The 20,966-nt window shown below is 40.5% G+C and overlaps 1 protein-coding gene across 1 annotated transcript in view; it reads right to left on the bottom strand.

The window, feature by feature from the left end:
* Positions 1-4,297: 4,297 nt before the first annotated feature.
* Positions 4,298-20,966, bottom strand: part of SECISBP2L (SECIS binding protein 2 like) — a 65,936-nt gene continuing 49,267 nt past the window's right edge. Inside the window, exons 17-19 of the mRNA XM_008143122.3 lie at positions 19,623-19,842; positions 10,459-11,173; positions 4,298-4,359 (exon numbers count right to left, since the gene is read on the bottom strand). Coding sequence (XP_008141344.2) covers positions 10,491-11,173; positions 19,623-19,842 — 903 coding nt within the window. The 3' untranslated portion in view covers positions 4,298-4,359; positions 10,459-10,490. The remainder of the gene's footprint in view (positions 4,360-10,458; positions 11,174-19,622; positions 19,843-20,966) is intronic.

Raw genomic sequence — 20,966 nt, 5'->3', positions numbered from 1 at the left:
GCAGTCCAGCTGTCCCTGTGTACCCACCCCATCCTCCAGGACCTTCATAGTTTAAGCAACATGTTTTACTTTGCTTTATTTATTGACTGATAGAGAGAAAGAGGGGAGGGTGGGGACCGGGGATTGAACCTGCAACCTTGCTGTATCAGGACAACACTCTAACCAACTGAGAATCCCAGCCAAGACCTTAAGCAACTTATGATGCACAATATATGAAAATTGGTTCTGCAGGATGTTCATAGTTTTTGCATAGAGAAAGCACTCTGTGGCCAAATCTGTTGAACTTTGTGTTCCCTGGTCTAACACATTAGGAGAAAACTGCCTGACATACAATAAATCTTCCCCCTGGTGGAGAGTCAAAGGCATTAGGATGTTGGAGGCAATAAAACTTCGGATGGTCAGGAAACCTGCTCAACACTTTGACCCAGACTTCGCTTTTTCATGGCCACCCGTGGTGTTGGAGATTCCTGTCTTAAAATCCAGGCACCGAAAACCAACGGAGCCAATCAATCTCTCTCAGTCCAAACCCAAAAATCTCAAGAAAAAGACCCATTGGCCCAGCCTGGATGAACTGTTTCGGCATTCCAGACCAATCAATCGTTTCAGGATCCATTAACTGTTTCTGCTGCAATTAAGAAATTATAATTTCTTAATTATAATTAAGAAATTATAATTTCTTAATTGTAATTAAGAAATTATAATTTGGGGGGGATGGGGCTGGGCAGGCATGGACCCATTCCCCAAAGAAGGGACATAGTAAGCAGACAAAACAATAGATGCCTGGTCAGTTCTTTACCAGTGATTTCTTTTAAAAGTTCTTTTATTTTCTTTATGCTTTTCCTAAATGCCTTGGCATCTTTGTCATCTTGCTTCTTGCTCAGAGTTCATGAAAACTGGTGGCAGCATACCCACATTGCTGCAATAGTTACAAGAACATGGAAAATTTTTCTTAAATTCCTGGATTAAAAGAGTTTGTTCAACATTTCCAGGGCCACTATAACTGGCGAGGGTGAGTTGGCTGAACACAAGTCCAGGCTATGGACCTAGGTCCGGAGCTTTTGCTGTGATTGTATTCCAGGAAGTTATCCCTTTAAGGTTTGCTATCACAAATAGCCAGGTGAGGAAGAGTCTTTGAAGAGTTAAAGCATCCCTGAGCCAATCTGGGGCACCATGATCAGGCTTACTCAATTTCTATTCTGAGCAAGGGATGCCGTCACTGTACTGTGCTCTGGTTGCTAAGGAAACCAGATAAGTGGGTTGCCAACACAATCTTCAAACTTTCTATGAAGATTAAAGCACCTTGCTCTGGCTGGAGAGCAGATGGGGAAGTCATAGGTGTGAGCCACATTTCTCATTACTGGGGGAGAGTTAGGCCAAGTGAAGGATGAAGTGGCACAATTTCCAGTTCATAGGAAAAAGATAAAATCTGTAGCTACTGGCTACTTATTAAATCATAACTATTTGCTAAATCAAACAAGACAGGGGTCTAAGACTGACTTATAGTTTCATTTCTACCACTAAATTTTTTTTTAATCCTCATCCGAAGATATTTTTTCCACTGATTTTTTTTTTTTTTTTTTTTTTAGAGTGGAGGGAGTGGGGGTGGGTGAAAGAAAGAGAGGACCATGGATGAGAAAAACAAATAGATTGGTTGCTGCCCAAACAGTCTCTTGACCGGGAATCAAACCCATGACCCTTTGGTCCATGGGCTGATGCTTTAACCATTAAGAAAAACTGGCCAGGATTCTACCACTAACTTTTTTGGTCAATGTACTGAAGTCTAAGTGTAAAGTTTGGGAAGTCAGTGATGGAATAGAATAGCGATTTTCAACTTTTTTTAAAATCTCATGGCACCTGTAAACTAATTACTAAAATACTGCAGCAAATAATTTTTTTTATTTTTATTTTTTGCTGATCGGACCAAAAAAATAGGCATAATTTTTATTCATTCACACTGGACAGCTACTGTTGTATTGCCTGTTGTCATTTATTTATTTGACAATCTAAGGGAAAATAGGTCAGGCCCCTAACTCAATAGTCAGGCATTGCATGTCTTAAAATTTCTTGCAGCACACCAGAGTGCCTGCCATGGCACACTAGTTGAAAATCGCTGGAACAGAAAATGGTTGTATTTTTGTTGGTCGTTCCTTTTGGTAATTCTCATTAAATATCTCAAGCACATAAAATATAAAGAGTAATAGACCACACTCTCATGTACTGCTCATACAACCTAAAACACTGTAGACCAGGGGTCCTCAAACTTTTTAAACAGGGGGCCAGTTCACTGTCCCTCAGACCATTGGAGGGCCGGACTATAGTTTTAAAAAAAAACTATGAACAAATTCCTATGCACACTGCACATATCTTATTTTGAAGTAAAAAAAAAAACGGCAAAAACACCTGCATGTGGCCAGAGGGCCGTAGTTTGAGGACGCCTGCTGTAGACACTGGAAGTTCTTGTGCATTCTTGCACCCATCACGTTTAATTGTGGCACATACTTGTCACCTCCCCCTATTTTAGGGTGAGGCTTTTCTATTTGAAATTCACATTTGTTTTTCCTCCAATCCCAAAATCTGAAAAAATGTGAGAAAATAGTAGTCAGGGAGTCAGCAAGTATGTACTAGGGTAAATGCTGCAGGGCGTGGTTGCATTTCAAATGCCCATTTTCTGACTTCATTCAGCCTTCTCTCATTCATTCACTCAACAAAGATTTATTGAGTGCCTATATTGTGCCAGGCATTGTGCTAATAAGCACTGAGGAAAATAAGTAACAAAACAGTTCAAAGTCCCTGCCCGCAGAGCTTAGTAAGGGAAGTGGGGGAGGAAGAGACAAGTGAGATAAGCTTAATAGGAAGTTACAGCTTGGTCAGTGCAAATGGGAGGAAGAGAGGAAGAGAACAGGTTTGAGGATAACTGCAAATAGGGAAGAAAGAACAGGATTGGGAAGCAAGTGATGAAGCATGAGACAGGTGCATTTGAGCAAAGACCCAAAGGAGGTGCAGGAGGGGGTGAATGAACTTTCCAGCAGAGGGAACAGACAGTGCGAAGTCTTTGAGGCAGAAGCATACTTCGGCAGCATGTTCCAGACCTTCAGCAAGGAGGCCAGTAGAGTGGGCAAGGGTAGGGGGAGAGGTGTGGTAGAAGAGGTCAGAGGTCACTGTGTGAGTGCATGTGCATGTGAACCACTGTGGATAAGAAAGAAGGCGTCTCCTCTGGGGGAGGTGGGAACCACTGCAGGGTTCAGAACAGAGATGATCTGTTTAGATTTTTAACAGGATCATTATGGCTGCTGTGTGGAGAACAAACCATAGGACAAGCATGAAAGCATGATGATCAGAGGGAGATGCCTGGAACAATCCAGGTGAGAGATGGTGAAGAGAGGAAGCAGTGTTAGGTCATTGGATTCTGAATACATCTTGCTGTGAAATTAACCAACTTTCCTGACAGACTGGATGTGTGAGAAGGAAAGGGGTCAAGGATGATCTCCAGGCCTGTTGGTTTGGGACGCCCGTCCGGGTGTAATGGTGATGATGACTGTTGGAGCTGCTGAAAGGTTTCCACATCCCTAGCCCGCCTGGAGAAAGTACCCGGACCCAGCTGTGTCCCAGCTGCAGACATCCCCACTGCGGCCCTGGGGGCTTTCTATACGCCCCCCAGCTAGCCATCGGGACACATAACTAGCTTGGCACGTCACCATGAAGGTAGCAAGTTCTTAATGCATATATGGTGAACCCCGCTATTTCTAGAGCCGTAAGAACATCTGTGTTCAAAGGAACCTTAAAGATCATCTGTGTAGGACTCTGTTGTCAAAAGCACACAAGCTCTCCCTAATTGCGAAAACAAAAAAGGATCGATCAAAGGCCTAGGAACAGGCTAAACACGCAAAGCTGTCAGGATAGAAGGCAGCTCCTTGCTCTGTTGTTCTCATGGCCTCTCTACCGTCTCAGCACACCTATTCCACTCGCTTTCAGTGGCCCCCAGTTAAAATTTCCAATTTGGGGGAACTATGGGGACTGGCTTAATGACCACGGCCCATTCTGGGTACCAACCTACTTTGGGGGTGCTGGCGTTCCATGGCGGCCTTCACACAGAACCCAGCCAACTCGTAACCATCCTTGAACAAAGCACGGCCTCACTGTTTCCCCAAGGACGATCCAAATTTCAGGGTTCTGCAACCAACTCAACCAGTCACTGATGTGCGGAGAGAAGGGAGAAACAGGAGCCCGAGCCTCCCGAGCGCCTGTATATCCAAGGCTCGTTTCCCATGGTGCTCCTCCCAGGCATCCCCATGCCTCCTACCACTGGGCAGAGCTTAAAGCACTTCTTTAGTATGTAAATCCGTAGCAGATGTATCATCCCTAGAAATAAAACGAAGAACTGGGAGAAAATCACACAAGAATGCAGTGCTATTAGACATCGTCTCAATTTCAGAGATTGGCCCTGTGGAGGGCCTATCTTAGCAGATATTTTAGGCTTCGCTGACACAACTACTCAATTGTCACTGTAGCAGGAAAGCAGCCACAAATAATATGTAAAGGAAAGGGTATGACTGTGTCCCAACAAAACTTTATTTACAAAAACAGGCTGTTGGCCCATTTGGCACACAGGCTGTAGTCTGCTGATCCCTTTATCTAAAAGATTATGGAACAGTTTAAATGGTGTATCTTAAGTATTAGGGAAAGAAAGAAACTTAAAGAAATAGTTGTACCTTTTTCTTGACCATCACTGTTTGAATATTTGTAAAGTAGCAACATAGATCTTTCTTACCTTCCTAATTATAAATGTTACAACACTTGCTAGAAACTCAACATTTGCCTTACAACATTGGTTTTAGGAAAAGCAAGAAAAAAGAAAAATGACAGGGATGATGATCTCTTAACTTTTCTCCCATGACTGAGAAACCAATAATTTTAAAACTTTTATCATTTCTTCTTAACCAGCGCTAACAAAATTAACTGCTTTAATTTTTTTTAAATGTATACACCAAATCTTATTTTTTAAAATATATTTTTATTGATTTCAGAGAGGAAGAAGGAGAGAAACATCAATGATGAGACAGAATCATTGATTGACTGCCTCCTGCATGCCTTCTACCGGGATCAAGCTGGCAACCCAGGCATGTGCCCTGACCAGGAATCAAACCATGATCTCCTGGTTCATAGGTTGACATTCAACCGTGAGCCACACTGGCCGGGCAACTGCTTTAATTTTAATCCATTATTCCATTCTCAAGCTGAAGGTTTGTGAAGCAAGGGAAAGTGCTCTAACTCAGGTAAAGAGAAAACTGTAAAGCGAAGACAACCTGGGGAATCTGTGCACACCTCACGTCCCTCTTCCCGTAGCAGATAAGAGCACACACACTGCCTCAAATCCGAATTCCACCACAGGAAGGCGAGGGTTCTAACCTGTCCTTATGGCTAACTCCAGGCCATGGCCAAGCCTGGGGTTTCTGAGATGAAGCACTCATTCTCTCCACAGAAAACTATACTACGCCAGGCTCCAAACCATGGCTCACCGATGCACTGGATAAAGACCATCAAGCTCGGCTGGTAGCTCCAAATTACATGCAGCTCAGGATCTTACTTGCTCCAACCCTCTGTATCCACACTAGAACCTTAGATACCGGTAGCCAGGTTACAGTGATGCAGTTACTCAACCCATTTCTGCAAGAGTAAATGTCTCTTTACTTGCCACAGGACTGCCAAACAATTAACTCAGTGTCAAAAAGATGGGGGGAGCGGAGTGGAGAGAAATACAGGGATTGAGACTAAGTCCAGAATGGAAACATTTCCCTTTTCCAAGTCCCACACTGTGGGAGCTCCAGCAGAGCATGCTTTGGGCCCTGCAAGCCACAGGCTGCCGTTAATACCTATTCTGCAATAAGCCAGGTGTCATATTTCATACATGTCAGAAGAATCCAAGGACATCAGAACCCAACTCAAGTTAAAATAATTTATAAATTTCAAATTGAACTGAACTACTTAACACATGATCTAAATGTCTTTTGACGGTGTGATCTTTCTAAAATGGCATACTTACGAGTATGGTTCCTGAGTCCTCAGCTTAGACTTCAGAGCTAAGCACCAGCTATAGCAAAGCCCATAGTTCAGGATTACTTCTCTTCCCATTCTCCCCATTAAAAAAAATGATTAATAAATATTACATAGGAACCGCCTTTGACCATTTTCAGGTGCCATGCACACCCTCTTCTGGTCAGTTAGAAGAAAAACTGATCACTGTCAGAAAAGAAACTTAAGTGGTAGAAACCTTGGTCAAAAAAAAAAAAGGGGGGGGGGGATATTCTGATACAACTGAGGCGTCCTGCCTTTCTTTTTGAAATCACCAAAAATTAATTTCTTCTCATAATGAAAATTAGTGATCCTACTATTTTCTGATAGATGAGTCTATTTCTTTTCTGATTCTCTACATTCCATTGTGACACAGTGACAAGGTCTGGGGCTACTTTACAGAGTGATTAGGTGAGGCTCAGTAAGCGAGGCAGTCAGTTCCGTCTGGCACATTTCATACTCCTGAAGATACTTGAGGAAGTGGAGGGAAGCACTGTTTGGTTTGCACACTCTTGAGCATTCAGTGCCACAACAAAGCAGAGTCAGTAACAGCATGGACTTTGCCATGGACTGAGTTTGAATCCCAGTTCTACTATTTACCTGTGGAATCTTAGGTAAGTTACTTAATACCTCCATGACTGTTTCATCTAAAAAATGAGAAACAGTATTTCCTCAAAGGGCTGTTGTGAGGATTCATGAGTTAATATTGGGAAAGGCTTAGGAGGAGTCTTCTAACACTATGATGGTCTCTGACTAGATGCCGAGGCTCTGCCATCCCAAGTGGAGGTTTTTACAAATGACACCTTTCTGCAGGTTTTACAACTTTCTTTGGCAAACCCATCAGGAAGTCATGAATTTCTTAAGTACCTATTCTGAAATGATAGACTGCATTTCAATAATAATTTTATTAGTTACAGAAGAATCTTCACTAGTATATACATAGTGCAAAAAAGCTGTTATTACCCCTAAAATGTGATATAACAATTATCCTTCATACAGCAAAAGAACTAACAACCTTTTTGTTATGATTCATACTAATTTTGCTAGTTTTTAATTAGAGCATTATAATTAAGACATTAAATTATAAATTCATGTGATATCTTTAGAAATTAAATTACAAAACAATACAAATACTTTTAAAGTGTGATGTGCCAACCAAGTTTAAAGTTTATGATTAATTAGGATTCAGATTTCAGATCAGGCAAACAGTTTGGTTGATTCTGTGATATGTATAAAGGTTGGAAGAGGGAGGGAGAAGATGCCTGTAAATAAATTATTTCCCAGAAAAAAATTTTAAGTTAAAAAAAGATAAAGTTTTTAAATGGATAAGTTAATGTCCTAACTTGTTGGCATAACACACAGAAAATACTTAAATGACAGGTTTTTTAAGCAAACAGCAGCTTTACAAACAGTAACACTTATTTATACATGTATTAAAGTAACGCTGTGTTGAGATTTAAGTTTTATGTTAAAGAGAAGAAAAATGAATGTAGAGTTCACTACTCATTTGCACATTACAATTACCACCCTCCCCACCTCCCCCAGTTTATTAAGAAATCAGACAAGTACATTATTTGGATATTAATTTCTCAATATTTAAACTATGTAAATTCCTTTTGACTAATTCATTTCCAAATACTGGAAGCATATAAAATACCATCTCTGCAAAAATGACCTCCAGTCAAAGCCTTTAAAAACTTTTCAATGTATAACAGATTATTTTTCCCATGTTTAGTCAAAAGAAATATATTACATCATTTACAAATATATTTAAACCAAAACTTAAGCTAATATGAACATTTGTCTTTTGAGAAGTAATCTTCACAGTAAACAAACCTACTGAAGCAGAAATCTAGTTTTGGGAGTGCAATTCATATTGTAATTCAGATACTTATATATTGAAGTAGAAATCTAATGTTAATTGTTGCCAGTAAAACCACCTCTATACACTAAGAAAAAAAAAAATCACTTTTTTATTTCTTGTGATGATAAACCCTTACTCAAGGTCTCCAAAGAGGCACTCACCCCAGATCCATAAAAAAACCACTTCCTTAATTTTACACTTCCTCCTGTATATAATGTACACATCCCAGAATTTATCTAAAGGAAACAAATTATAAAGACATGATTAATCTTTATTTAGCATACATTCAACATAACAACCTTCCCTTTAATAAAAGTGGGCTGTCCTCTAGGGGTGACCTGTCTCATATAAAAGGCTGTGGTCCCTGGGGTTTGCTGGCAGAAGATGCTGCACGTGCAGGAGCGTCTATCGGACAAGGAATTAAACACTTCTATCGTCTACAGCAAAATGAAAAGTTATGGTTGTTCCAAACATTTCCTCAACTTCTCTTTTGATACAAATGTCAAAAATCTAAAATGAGAATTCTCATTCAGAAGAGATATAAAATATAAGAAACCTTTGAAAAGCCCTTACCTTGATCAAGAGTTACTGAATTACTGACACCGAACAAAGGAAATTTACACCATTAAAAAGTTTGAAAAGCTTTTAAGTTCGTTTTTAAGATTGTCAGTAGTTCAAAAACTCTATCATTTCTTTAAACCACCTAACACTTCCAAATGTATAGGGACAGTAAGATCTGCCACATACAAATCCATGATTTTATTTCAGAGGCTTCATACCTTACATGTTGTGTTCCTTTAAATACTGGATATTTTGTGCTTAAGGAGTCTATTCTGGAGAAGTTTAGACAGGACAATAGAATAACATCCCTTTTTAGCACACTAATAAAGTTGACTGACTGACATTTTCTACATAGCAATGCTCTTCAACTTTCACAATTCATAAATACTAAATCAAGAATCTGATCTCTCCAGTAATTAAATGCCAGCGTTATAAAACATCAAAACTAGCACAGTAGTCCCAATGAGTTCAGTCAAGAATCGCCCAATTCTCTCCTCCTGCCTCTGTGAGGCAAAGCCCGCCCTATAAAACCAGGGCAGGGAAAATACCCCTCCCCCCCCCTTAGTTCTGTGCTTGCTTTTGGGAGCTTGTAAGCGTAAAGATGGGGTGTCTGTGCGTCTGTTGGTCAGTTGGGGGTGGGTTGGAGGGAAGACAGAAAATAGGTAATTTGTAATTCTCCCACCGTTACATAAACTTGTCAAGGTCACCACTACTATTACCAGGTGGTGACTGACTAGCAAATAAAACATTTAGCTATTTCTCCCAGCAGGTATACACATTCCTAGAGAAGGGCAGGGATAAATAATAATGATCAAGTATTAATACCTGTGTATAGCTGCATACTTTAAATCATCTGATGGTTTCAGCACAATTAGAACAACTTGCTCTTTTTTTTTTCAAAACTTCCTCTTCCAAGCCTTGATTATCAGGATATACGTAAGTTATGTAAAGATCCTTTCCCTGACCTCCTATCAGTAACTATGGTTAGTGTTACATGGCAAGTGCTTGAGGCTAAAGGCAAAATACATATATTTCAAAAAAGATGATATGGTTTCTTACTCAGGACAAATTTGGATACCCCATCAAATCCCTATCTCAAAGTTAGAGAGTCCTGAATCAGAAGCATGCAAAAGAATACACCAGTATAAGACTTTGTTTCTGAATCGTTACCAATTAAGAGCTGCAGTCATACAATCAGTTATTCAATATCAAAATTTGCCTAACTTTATGTAAATATGAGTATGTACAAAGGCATTCCTGAGGTAAGCAGCAAATCTGAGACAGAACCTGAAGGTCCTATCATGGGTGACTTTTCATAATTAAATACAACATCTATCACTTTCCATAAATGAGGCCAACTCTAATCGTGGGGCCCCTTTGCCAACTCACATACTGGAGGCTGTTTTAGCCCATCCCAACTTTGATCAGTTATTACGATCAGTGACTTCTGAAACAAGCATTTGTGGACCAAAAAGAGTTGCATCAATTCTTAACACAAAACACTTTGGGAACTTACTTATGCTCAGCTTCTTTTTTTTAAGTTTCCTAATTCTACTGCCAGTTCATTTTTGAAGAAGCACAAATATTTTGGCCAGAAAGGTTAGAGTGAAAGAAGAGTAGTCTTGAAGCAAACATTGATAACTGCTCCTACCCTTAAAACCTTGATCTTTAACTTTCCAAATGACTCTCAATAAGTATTGTAAACTTATTTTCTTCAAAACTGGTCTTGTTCTTTTTTAAATCATTATTTTCTATAATAAAATAAGCTGAAACAATTCTGAATTTCCCACACAGTTCTTAGAAAGACACTTAGATGCTAATTAAAAGCTAAGCTATAGGTCATAACAAAACAAGTAAAAGACAGCTACAAAAATATTTCTGTCGGGAATTAAATACATATATTAAATATTGGACAGTGCAAAATGTTGAGATGAAGCATAAAAGATAATGGCTATAACCCTTACATGGCTGGAGACAGAAGCAGACATTTCCTGAGTTAGAGATCTGGGGGTGCAGGGTTAGAATCGGAGTGCTCGTTGCTCAGAGAGCTGCAGTTGCTGGGCTTCTGCTGCTCCGGGCTTGCTTGGTGGTCAGTAGTCCAGGCCTCACTGTCCACCCCTGGTTCCAGCACCTCAGGCACCTCTGCTTCCTCGTCCCCACTTTGCTCTGCATTGTCTTCCTCAGAACCATTAAGGGTTTTCCCAAGCTGAAGAGTTTCCATTGTTCTCTGGGTCTCAGAGACCCAAGACTCAATTCTACTATTGAGCTGTACTTCTACAGATATGGGTTCATGGGTATAATCCTCCTCCTCCTCCTCTTCTTCATCCTCCTCTTCTTCAAGCATGCCAGGTACAAGAGTGCTGGTGGTGCTGGTGATGGAGGAATTCAAAATATCCCGGCAACTCCCATCCAGAGAGCCGGTCTCGGTACTCTGCTGCGAGGCCCATTCCAGGTCATCCGGCTTCACTTCCTCTTTCTCACTCACTGCTGATTTCCCAGGGTTTGCAGCTGAGGTAGTACTGCCTGTGGCCACTAAAGATGGCTGCTTACCAACAGGGGCTGTGTCAAATGGAAGTTTACTGGATTTTTCAGATGTGCTGTGTCTACAGGAAACCTCTCTCTCATTTTCTGATGTTTCCAGTCCATCTGAAGTTTCCACCATGTTTCTCCAATTTGTTTCTGCAGATATCAAACAGATTTTTTAAAAACCAGAACAATGTTTCAGAATTATGCAACCCATAAAAGAGGGAAAAACAAACTACAGAAATTTCCTGGCTCACTAACTGATTGGAAAAACGAAAACCTTAGATTGTTCTAGTACTAGTTTAAATGTTATAAAGAAAACAATTCTCACAAATGTGCATTTAAGATAAAAAACAAGGAGGCAAAAATAAGTATATTAATGCTTGAGAATGCAAAAGATCTCATACCAATAGGAGCTCACTGATGCTCATATATAATACTCATGTATTCATGAAAATCAATAAATTGCCCAACTTTTTTTTGGCCTTGAAGTGTACGAGGCTCAAGAATCCACAAGTCATGGATGGTAGAGCCAAGATGTCCAGCAGAAATAGTTCTGATTTGACTGGTTTTACCATGTTCCCTTAGCAAGTTACCTAAGAGCTGTCTTTTGGCCTATAACGGGACTAGGGTTTCCATTTATAAGCAAAGAAGCCACCCATGCATTTCTAACATGTGTGAAAATCTGTTTTATATACATGGCTTGGCTTACCAAGTAACTTTGAGAACAAAAAAAGGTATTATTATGTCTAATACAGTGGTGATAAACTCAGATTATTTTTAATGATAGTAAGTCAGTTTGGAGCTAAAAATGTACAAGGAATCAGAAGATAAAAAGACAGCTCTCCTACCTCTTTATTTTATTTCCCAGTTTACATTTTTTCATTTTATCTTTTTACTAGTGGCCCAGTGCACGATATTTGTGCATGGGGGGTGGGGGGGGCCCCTCAGCCCAGCCTACACCCTCTCCAATCGGGGACCCCTTGTGGGATGTCCGACTGCTGGCTTAGGCCCGATCCCACAGGGCCTTTAGGATCGGGCCTAAACTAGCAGTCGGACATCCCTCTCACAATCTGGGACCGCTGGCTCCTAACCGCTCACCTGCCTGCCTGCCTGACTGCCCCTAACTGCCCTCCCCTGCCAGCCTGATCTCACCTCCAACTGCTCTCCCCTGCCGGCCTGATCTCGCCTCCAACTGTCCTCCCCTGCTGGCCTGATCTTGCCCCAACTACCCTCCCCTACCAGCCTGGTTGCCCCCAGCGGCGCTCCCCTGCTGGCCTGATCTTGCCCTCAACGGCCCTCTCCTGCAGGCCTGGTCCCCCTCAAGGCCTGGTCACTCCCAACTGCCCTCCCCTGCAGGCCTGGTCGCCCCCAACTGCCCTCCCCTGCCAGCCCGGTCACCCCCAACTGCCCTCCCCTGCCAGCCCCGTCGCCCCCAACTGCCCTCCCCTACAGGCCTGATCTCGCCCCCAACTGCTTTCCCCTGCCAGCCTGATCACCCCTAACTGCCCTCCCCTGCCGGCCAATTTGGCTCTGATTGGTCGGTTTCTATGCCAGTCAGCGTATCCAGGTCTATCTCCGGGCCTGATCAGAGAGGCGGGGCTGATCAGCAGCCCCTGCGGAGGCCCGGAGAGAAAGAGAGGCGCAGCTGCTGATTAGACCCTGCCTCTCTCTCCAGGCCTCTCTCTGGGCCTGATCTGCAGCCCCCTCGGTAGTCAGTGCTGGGTTGCCGTGCCCACAGCAACCCAGCACTGACTGCAGGACTGACTTCCAGTGTTCAGTCAAGTCTTCTGTCTGTCGTTACGGACCCTGGGTTTTTATATATTAGGATTATTGAAGTATAACTGACATATAACATATTAGTTTCAGGTGTACATTACAATTTGATATTTGTATAGACTGTAAAATGATCACCACAATAAGTCTAGTTAACATCCATCATTGTAAATACTTAAAAAATTGTTTTCCTTGTGATGAGGGCTTTTAAAATCTCTTAGCAGCGTTCAAATATGCAATACAGTATTATTAGCTATAGTTACCATGCTATAAATATATTCCCATGACTTATTTTATACCTGGAAGCCTGTGCCTGTGGACCACCTTTATACATTTTGCCAACCCTCAACCCACTTCTCTGGCAACCTCCAATCTGTTCTCTGTACCTATGAGCTTGGTGTTTGTATTTATTTTTTTAGATTTCACATACAAGTGAGATCATACAGTATTTATCTTTTTCCATCTGACTTATTTCACTTAGCATTATGCCCTCAAGGTCCATCCATGTTGTTGCAAATAGCAAGCTTTCATTCTTATTTATGGCTGAATATTCCATTGTATAACTATAACACATCTCCTTTATCCATTCATCCAACGATGGGCACTTAGGTTGTTTCTTTATCTTGGCTATGTAAGTAATGCTGCAATGAACATGGGGTTGCATATATCTTTTTGAATTAGTGTTTTCATTTTCTTTGAATAATTACCCCAGAAGTGAAATTGCTGGATATGACAGTTCTATCTTTAATATTTTAAAGAACCTCCATACTGTTTTCTATAGTGGCTTTACTAATTTACATTCCCACAGAGTACACAAGGATTCCCTTTGCTCTACCATCCTTGCTAACATCTTTTTTTTTTTTTGGTCTTTTTGAAAACAGCCATTCTAACAAGTGTGAAGTGATCTCTCACTGTGGTTTTGATTTGCATTTTCATGATGATTAGGGATGTTGAGCATCTTTTCATGTGCTTGCTGACCACTTGTATGTCTTCTTTAGAAAAATACCTATCAGCTTCTCTACACATTTTTTCACTGGATTATGGGTGTGTGTTTTTAAGTTCTAGATATTTTAAAAATATTAATCCCTTATTAGACATATGATTTGCAAACATTTTCTCCCATTCAGTAGGTTGCCTTTTCATTTTGCAGGTGGTTGATTTCCTTTGTTGTGAAGATTTTCAGTTTGATATAGTTCCACTTATTTTTGTGGGTTTCTTAAAAATAAAAATCCCCTTCTATTTGCATTATAGCTATTACATTTTAAAGGTATAATGATCAAGCTATAATGATAAAACAAACCTATTCATCCTATATAATAAAAGCTTAATATGCTAAGTGTCTGACGGTTTGATGGTTTGACAGTTCTACCAGTTGCTATGATGTGCACTGACAACCAGGGGGCAGACACTCCAACCAGTAGGTTATCTTGCTGCTGGGGTCCGACAGATCGGGACTGGGTGAGATGGGCCAGACACGCCCTGGAGCCCTCCTGCGGTTCCTCCCCGGTCTCGTGCACCAGTGGGGTCCCTCGGCCTGGCCTGTGCCCTCTCACAATCCAGGACCCCTCAGGGGATGTCAGAGAGCTGGTTTCAGCCTGATCCCTGCAGGCCAGGCCGAGGAACCCCAGCGGTGCAATCCACGTACCGGGCCTCTAGTATTAATATATTCAACTTGATGGTCACCTATCAACTGTATAATATAGACCATATTTCCAGTACTTAAAATCAGAGCATATGGTTTGGAACATCCTTTTCTGCAGTTCCTTCAAAGTATAAAACAGGTCCTTTCCACTCTCACTCCTACCTCATGAAAAACAACTCCTCCTCCTTCTATAGTTTCATTCTCGGTTAGTAACATTATCTTTTTTATAGTCTCAAAGCAGAAGAAATCTTATAGTAATCCTTCATCCTATCTTTCTCCCTTATGACATGTCTTTATTCCACTGAATTCATAACTGTACCATGTCACTTCTAACTTAAAAACTATTAAACGTGGGTCACTATTGCCTCAGCTTACGCCTTCTTTACCTAGCTGTACATCTGTAATATCTTCCCAATTGGTTTTGTGGATTGGTCACATCAATGTCTAATGGGCCTTCTATTTTCCTGGTAATCCAAACTCCTTAGTTTGCTGTAGCCAAGCCCTTCATGTTGACCCTTATCTATCTTTCTGGTCCCATTCATTCTAACCCCAGCCATGCATTCCACCCTCAGGATCACACTGATTTTTCACTGCTCCCAGAAGTCATACTCTATTTACAAGTCCTTGCTTTGCATAGCTGTTCTTTCTGTGTGAGATGTGTTTCCTTCTTTACCTTTCAGATTCCTCCTCCCTCCTTCTTGATAACCACCTAAAATGTCAGATCCTTTGTGAAGCCTTTCCTGACTCTCCTCAGAAAGACAGTCAGTTATGACCTGAACTCCAACAATACTTTTTGCATATATTGTTCAAAGCACTTGTTTTGTGCTTGCTCTTTACCCCTCCCTCCCTCCTCATTCCCACTCCTGCTCATCTGTGTGTCCCTATGGTTGGCATATAGTAAGTGCTGAGGGGGAAAAACCCTATTAACTAAAAATTTTCATGTATACATTATGCAAAAACAAACTTTAAAAAGGCATAACATTTTTTAAAACTTCAGTTGCATATTTACATTTCCTCCCAACCATTTTTTCTCCTTCAAAAGTATTACAAGAATTCATGTGGGGTCTTAGAAAAGTCCTACCTCCCCCATGACCATGAGTCAAGAAATAGGAAAAAGGAAAGGTCAGTAGGTGGAGCAGAGCTGACCTCTCTGAAGATCTTAGTCTTGGGCATTCACCTACTAAGTAGGTGAGCTGAAAGCCACCTTTGGAAAGCAAAGGGAGATAGATCTTGAAAGCAGAGACAAGGAACTCTGCAATTAGCCATCCAGTGTCTTGTCACAATGATCAAAGAGTCATTGAGATCACATATCCACCGGGCCTCCCAAGGCTCCCTCCCACCTTAAAGTAATAGGTGAAGGTTGATCAATAACTGATGAGCATACAAACACATGAACACAATGGGGAGAAACACAGCAGGTGTAAAAGTGCTGCCAGAAGAGATCTGATTGGAAGATGGCGGTGGGGGAGCGAAGCAGGCAATCTAAAGCCAGAACAGAACAGCTAGGCATCCCCCTTTGAAGAAGCAAGTTAAAGGAAGGATCAAAGATCCCAACAAACCTGGAAATAGTACTGATCCAAATCTACCCTGCTTAAAAATTGTTTATTTTAGCAGAACTTATTCAATAAAGCTCTTCTTTGCCTTTTAACCCCTTCCATGCTTTTCTGTTTCTGTTTACTGGTTCTTCGTGAAATTATCTTTTTAAAAACTTTCAAGTCACTAGTGGGTTTGTCAGAGGATAAAGTGTGTGTATTTATTTATTCCTTCAGTCAGCATACACAAAGAAGCTGTCTGTCTTAGATAGTTTTTTTATAGTAGAGGAACAAGCAACTGAATTCAAGAGCCTATAGAGGAAGAGGTGGTGGCAGAGGATGAGCAAGAAACTCAGAAGGAATGGACTAGACATTGAGGTTGTCCTCCCTCATAACTGCTTGCTGAACACTTACTGTTTGGTCCTACTGAGAATTCATTCAACAGGCAGGACATATGCATCACAGTGGCTAATAGTACAGTTTCCAGAGCCAGACTTACTGTGACAAGTTATTTACCTCTTCGTCTTAGCTTCCTCATCTATAAATTGCAGTACAGCCCTACCAGTATGGCTCAGTTGGTTGGAGCATTGTCCTACACCAAAAGGTGGCAGATCCGATACCTAGTCAGGGCACACACCCAGGTTTTGGGTTCGATCCCTGGTCAGGGCGCATGCGGGAGACAGCCGATTGATGTTTCTTTCACCTTGATGTTTCTGTTTCTCTCTCTCTACACTTTCCCTTCCTCTCTCTTAAAAATAAAAGTATCAGTAAGTGAGTTATTATATATCAAGTGCCCATTATGTGCCAAGTCCCCATTCTCAAAAAACTTGCAGCTTAGTTGGGATTTATGTCTGAAACTATTTGTTTCATGTAAGTATGATAGAATTGACACTCAGCTCAGGTGGAAGAAAAACATAAGCAAAGAAAATAAGGGGTGCACAAAGGACACTAAAACTGGACTATTACAGAAGCCTTTCTTTCCTACCCAGTGGTTAGCATCCTTTCCCATATCTGTTTTTACTTTAAACCACAGAAATCAAAAGAAAACATTTTAGAAATATTGCACCAGGATGACATGGAAGACTGTTTTCTAACCAACAGTCATTACCCATCCTCTTCCTGGTTAACAGAACTAAATTTGAGATGTACTTGAACCCATTCCTAGGAGATGAATTAAATAGTTTTTATACCATCAGTTATCCCATTCCCCTTTGCCAAATATTATCTTGCCCATTCTTCATGCAGCTACGGTAAAAGTAATCAACATGATCAGCTCTAGCCAAATAATACAAAAGGGGAAGTCTTCTGAAAATCTTCCTTCGCTGATAAAAGGAGCACACTGACTGAACCTCCTGCTTCTGACTACAGCTATGATGCCCAGAGCCACAGCAGCTATTTTTAAACATGAGATGATAAGCATAAGAGGAAGCCACGGAATGAGAATGAAAGAACAAAAAGAAGGGAAGAACTAGGGACATCGATGACATTGTGAAATAATTAAATATCCTAATTTCTTAGGCCACATTAGTGGGTTTTATGTTTGTTGCTGAATGCTTCCGATACAGAGAGAATATTTTATGCTTTGCTCTCAAAGTTATGATTACTTTCACTTAATTTTGTTGGTGTCCTGATAAATCAGTTCATCAGGCCAGAATCTTTAACCAGTTAACTGCTATGCATCCAAAATGGAAACCATCCCCACATGCCACGATATTTTGAATTTAATTTAAAAAATCAATTTGAAGTGAATATTATAAAAATAAATATATTACTCACAATTTGGGTGTTCTTGAATATTTTCAGTTGAAATTTTTCACGAAAAAGTGATTTTAAAGCATCTATAGATGCCTATGGCGTGCAAAGGGGTAAGGCTCTAAATCCCTTCTTAGGGTTCAACCATTAGTTCACAGAATTTTCACTTGGAATGGAATTTTATAGATAATCAGATAAAACCCTCCTCATTTTACTGAAAATAAATCTCTAAGGCCTAGAAATCAATCAAATGTGCCTAAATCCCCCAGACAGAGGGTGAAAAAGCCAAGGTTTCCATCATTAAACACTTTAAATCTGGTGCTTTTTAAAAACATCTAAATCCCTGAGAGGTTCCTTTCATAACTTTTATGCACCCAAATGAAGATTACTGTTGTCTGCCCAGACCCACAGCTTTATGAATTTATCTTGCAGTTTGCCTTTGAGATCTGGCATATCACTATATAGAGTGTCCCCATTTTAAATGTTGGCACTTTATCTTCTTTATTTTTAATTAATATCACTCCAGCCAAAGAAACACATCTATCTCTATACCAGTACCAACTATCCTTGACCAAAAGTTTCCTAAAGGCTCACAATCTTGATATATTGTCTTCAGTCTGTAGTGCTGTCAAAAGTATTCCAAACATTTAACTACAATGACAGACAGACCCGGAAAAAGTGTGAGAAGAAAGGAAGAAAACCACTCAGTTTTCTACTTGTTAAATTTTAGGTGGCAACCGCCTATTTGGTAAATTTTCAGATAAACAGATTAAAAAGAGAAAAGAAGAGAAATGACAAAAAGCCAAGTTGAAGAAGATGGCTATACTATTTAAAAAAAAAAAAAAGAATAGGTGAAAAAAGTCAGAAACTAGATCAAGAAAGTAGAGAATTTAAGTGTTCAAAATGTGATAGAACCGAGTATTATAGTCCAAAGGCAAGGAAACTACTAAGATGTAGAGTGCAGTAAATAATATGACTTTAAACATCACACATAAATGCTTTTTAGTCTCTATATCTTTTTGAGTACAATAAGATTGAACTCAAAACAAATGCCATATGGCGAGGTTTTATAACATTAGACTGAATAGTTAGTATTCAGGTCTTTTGTTTCCTTAGTAAATATGAAATTTTAATAAATGAGCATAAAGTAATAGAATAAAACATCCCAGAATTTACTAAGTTATAGGTCACAAGTAAGGTGCATTTTGCTTTTAAGATCCTTTTGGGATTTTTCTTTTTTAAGACTATGGAATGTTACTAAATTTCAGGGTCTCACAGAAAGCATCAGCCCCAAATCGTCTCCTAATTTTTGAATTTATTTTTATTGATTTCAGAGAGGAAAGGAGAGGGAGATAGAAACAAACATCAATGATGAGAAAGAATCACTGATCAGCTGCTTCCTGCATGCCCCCTACTGGGGACTGAGCCCACAACCCGGGCAGGTGCCCTGATTGGGATTTGAACTGTGACCTCCTGGTTCATAGTTTGACACTCCACCACACCGGTAGGGCAGTCTCCTAATTTTTAATGGCTGTGTTTACTGTGTTTTTTTAAACCAAAATTTTAAGCAAAATTTGAATAATCACTAAGATAAAAACAAATATAGCATGGAAAGTCATTTTCCAATTATCTTAATCAAAAAATAATTTCAAAATTTAAGTCATGTAAGCTAGTCAGAGAAAGATAAGTATCACATGATCTCACTCATATGTGCAATCTAATGAACAAAATAGATCCAGAGACATAGAAGCACAGACTGCAGAATCTCAGAGAGAAGGTGGGTGGAGGGGGTATGGGGTAGAGGAGGTCAATGGGGGGAAAAAGGAGACATCTGTAATACTTTCAACAATAAAGATAAATTTTTAAAAATTTAAGTCATTTTTAATGATATGCAACAACTTACCATATTCCTTTTCATTTACTTCAGAGATGGGCTCAGAAATAACACTGCAGAAGGAAATGGCGCTTGCTGCTGAGGGATTCCGTGAATGCCCCATGTGGTGTGGCACCTTCTTCACATTCTTTAAGGCTTCCTCCGCCTGCTCTTGCTCCATTGCTGCAACCATATCTTTATAGGCTTTCCTGGCTTCCTCAGTGAGTTCTACTAACTTATTAAACAGGCTCTAAAAAGAAAGAGATTTTGACTAGTCCATTTTTTTGTTATACTTTCTATTCCTATTACTAACAATAAATCTCCACTGTTTCAGAATCAGATCCACTTTCAATCAGCACAAAAACCAAACAGGATGCCAACCACAGAACCTTATAAAATACTTTGTAACTTACATATATTGTTTATTTAATGGTCACAAGACTGAGGAAATTTCCTGATTCAATACTACTCACTACATGTGATATATTAAAAGTTCTTAGAGAGTTTATCAATCAACAACTGCATGCTTTAGCATTTGGCACTATAGTGGGTAGAAAGACCACTAGAACACCACTCTGCTTTCAAGAAACCTTCCAAGTGGTTAGAAGGAGAAAACAGAAGACAGCTATGATTCAAGGCAAAATATTATAACTGCCTTAACATGTACAAAGTGTTTTGGCCTTTGGAGAAAATACCAAATCTAACTGCTGGGCATCAGTGAAAAATTCACGAAGTAATATGATGTGTGATATAGGCCTTGAAAAATATGCCTAGGTACAATTTTGAGAGATGGAGAGAGTGCATTCTTACTTATGCAGGTAAAATCATGAATAAAGATACATAGAAAAGTACAAGGAATGGCCCAGCCGGCTCAGTGGTTGAGCATCAACCTGTGAACCAGGAGGTCACCGTTCGATTCCCATCAGGGCACATGCATATTTTTAAAAAAAGAAATGAACCATTAAAAAAAAAAGGGGGGGGGGGGGCAAGAAATGGCCCTGGCCAGAGTAGCTCAGTTGGTTGGAGCACTGTCCTGTACAACAAAAGGTGGTGTGTTTGATTCCTGGTCAGGGCACATACCCAGGTTGTGAGTTAGGGTATGTACAGGAAGCAATAGATCAATGTTTCCCTTACTCTAAGATGCTGTATAATAAAGAGGTAATATGCAAATTGACCATCACACCCTCACACAATCTGGCCACCTCCAGGTGGTCACAAGATGGCCACCACAAGATGGCCAGCAGAGGAGGGCAGTTGGGAGTGACCAGGCCTGCAAGGGAGGGCAGTTAGGGGTGACCAGGCCTGCAGGAGAGGGCAGTTGGGGGTGATCGGCTGGCAGGGGAGGGCAGTTGGGGGTGACAGGGCCAGCAGGGG

The sequence above is a fragment of the Eptesicus fuscus genome, chromosome 5 (assembly GCF_027574615.1).
Source record: "Eptesicus fuscus isolate TK198812 chromosome 5, DD_ASM_mEF_20220401, whole genome shotgun sequence".
In the NCBI taxonomy this organism is placed as follows: Eukaryota; Metazoa; Chordata; class Mammalia; order Chiroptera; family Vespertilionidae; genus Eptesicus; species Eptesicus fuscus.
Note: the sequence above shows the minus strand (reverse complement) of the source record. Positions and strands in the feature narration are given on the sequence as shown.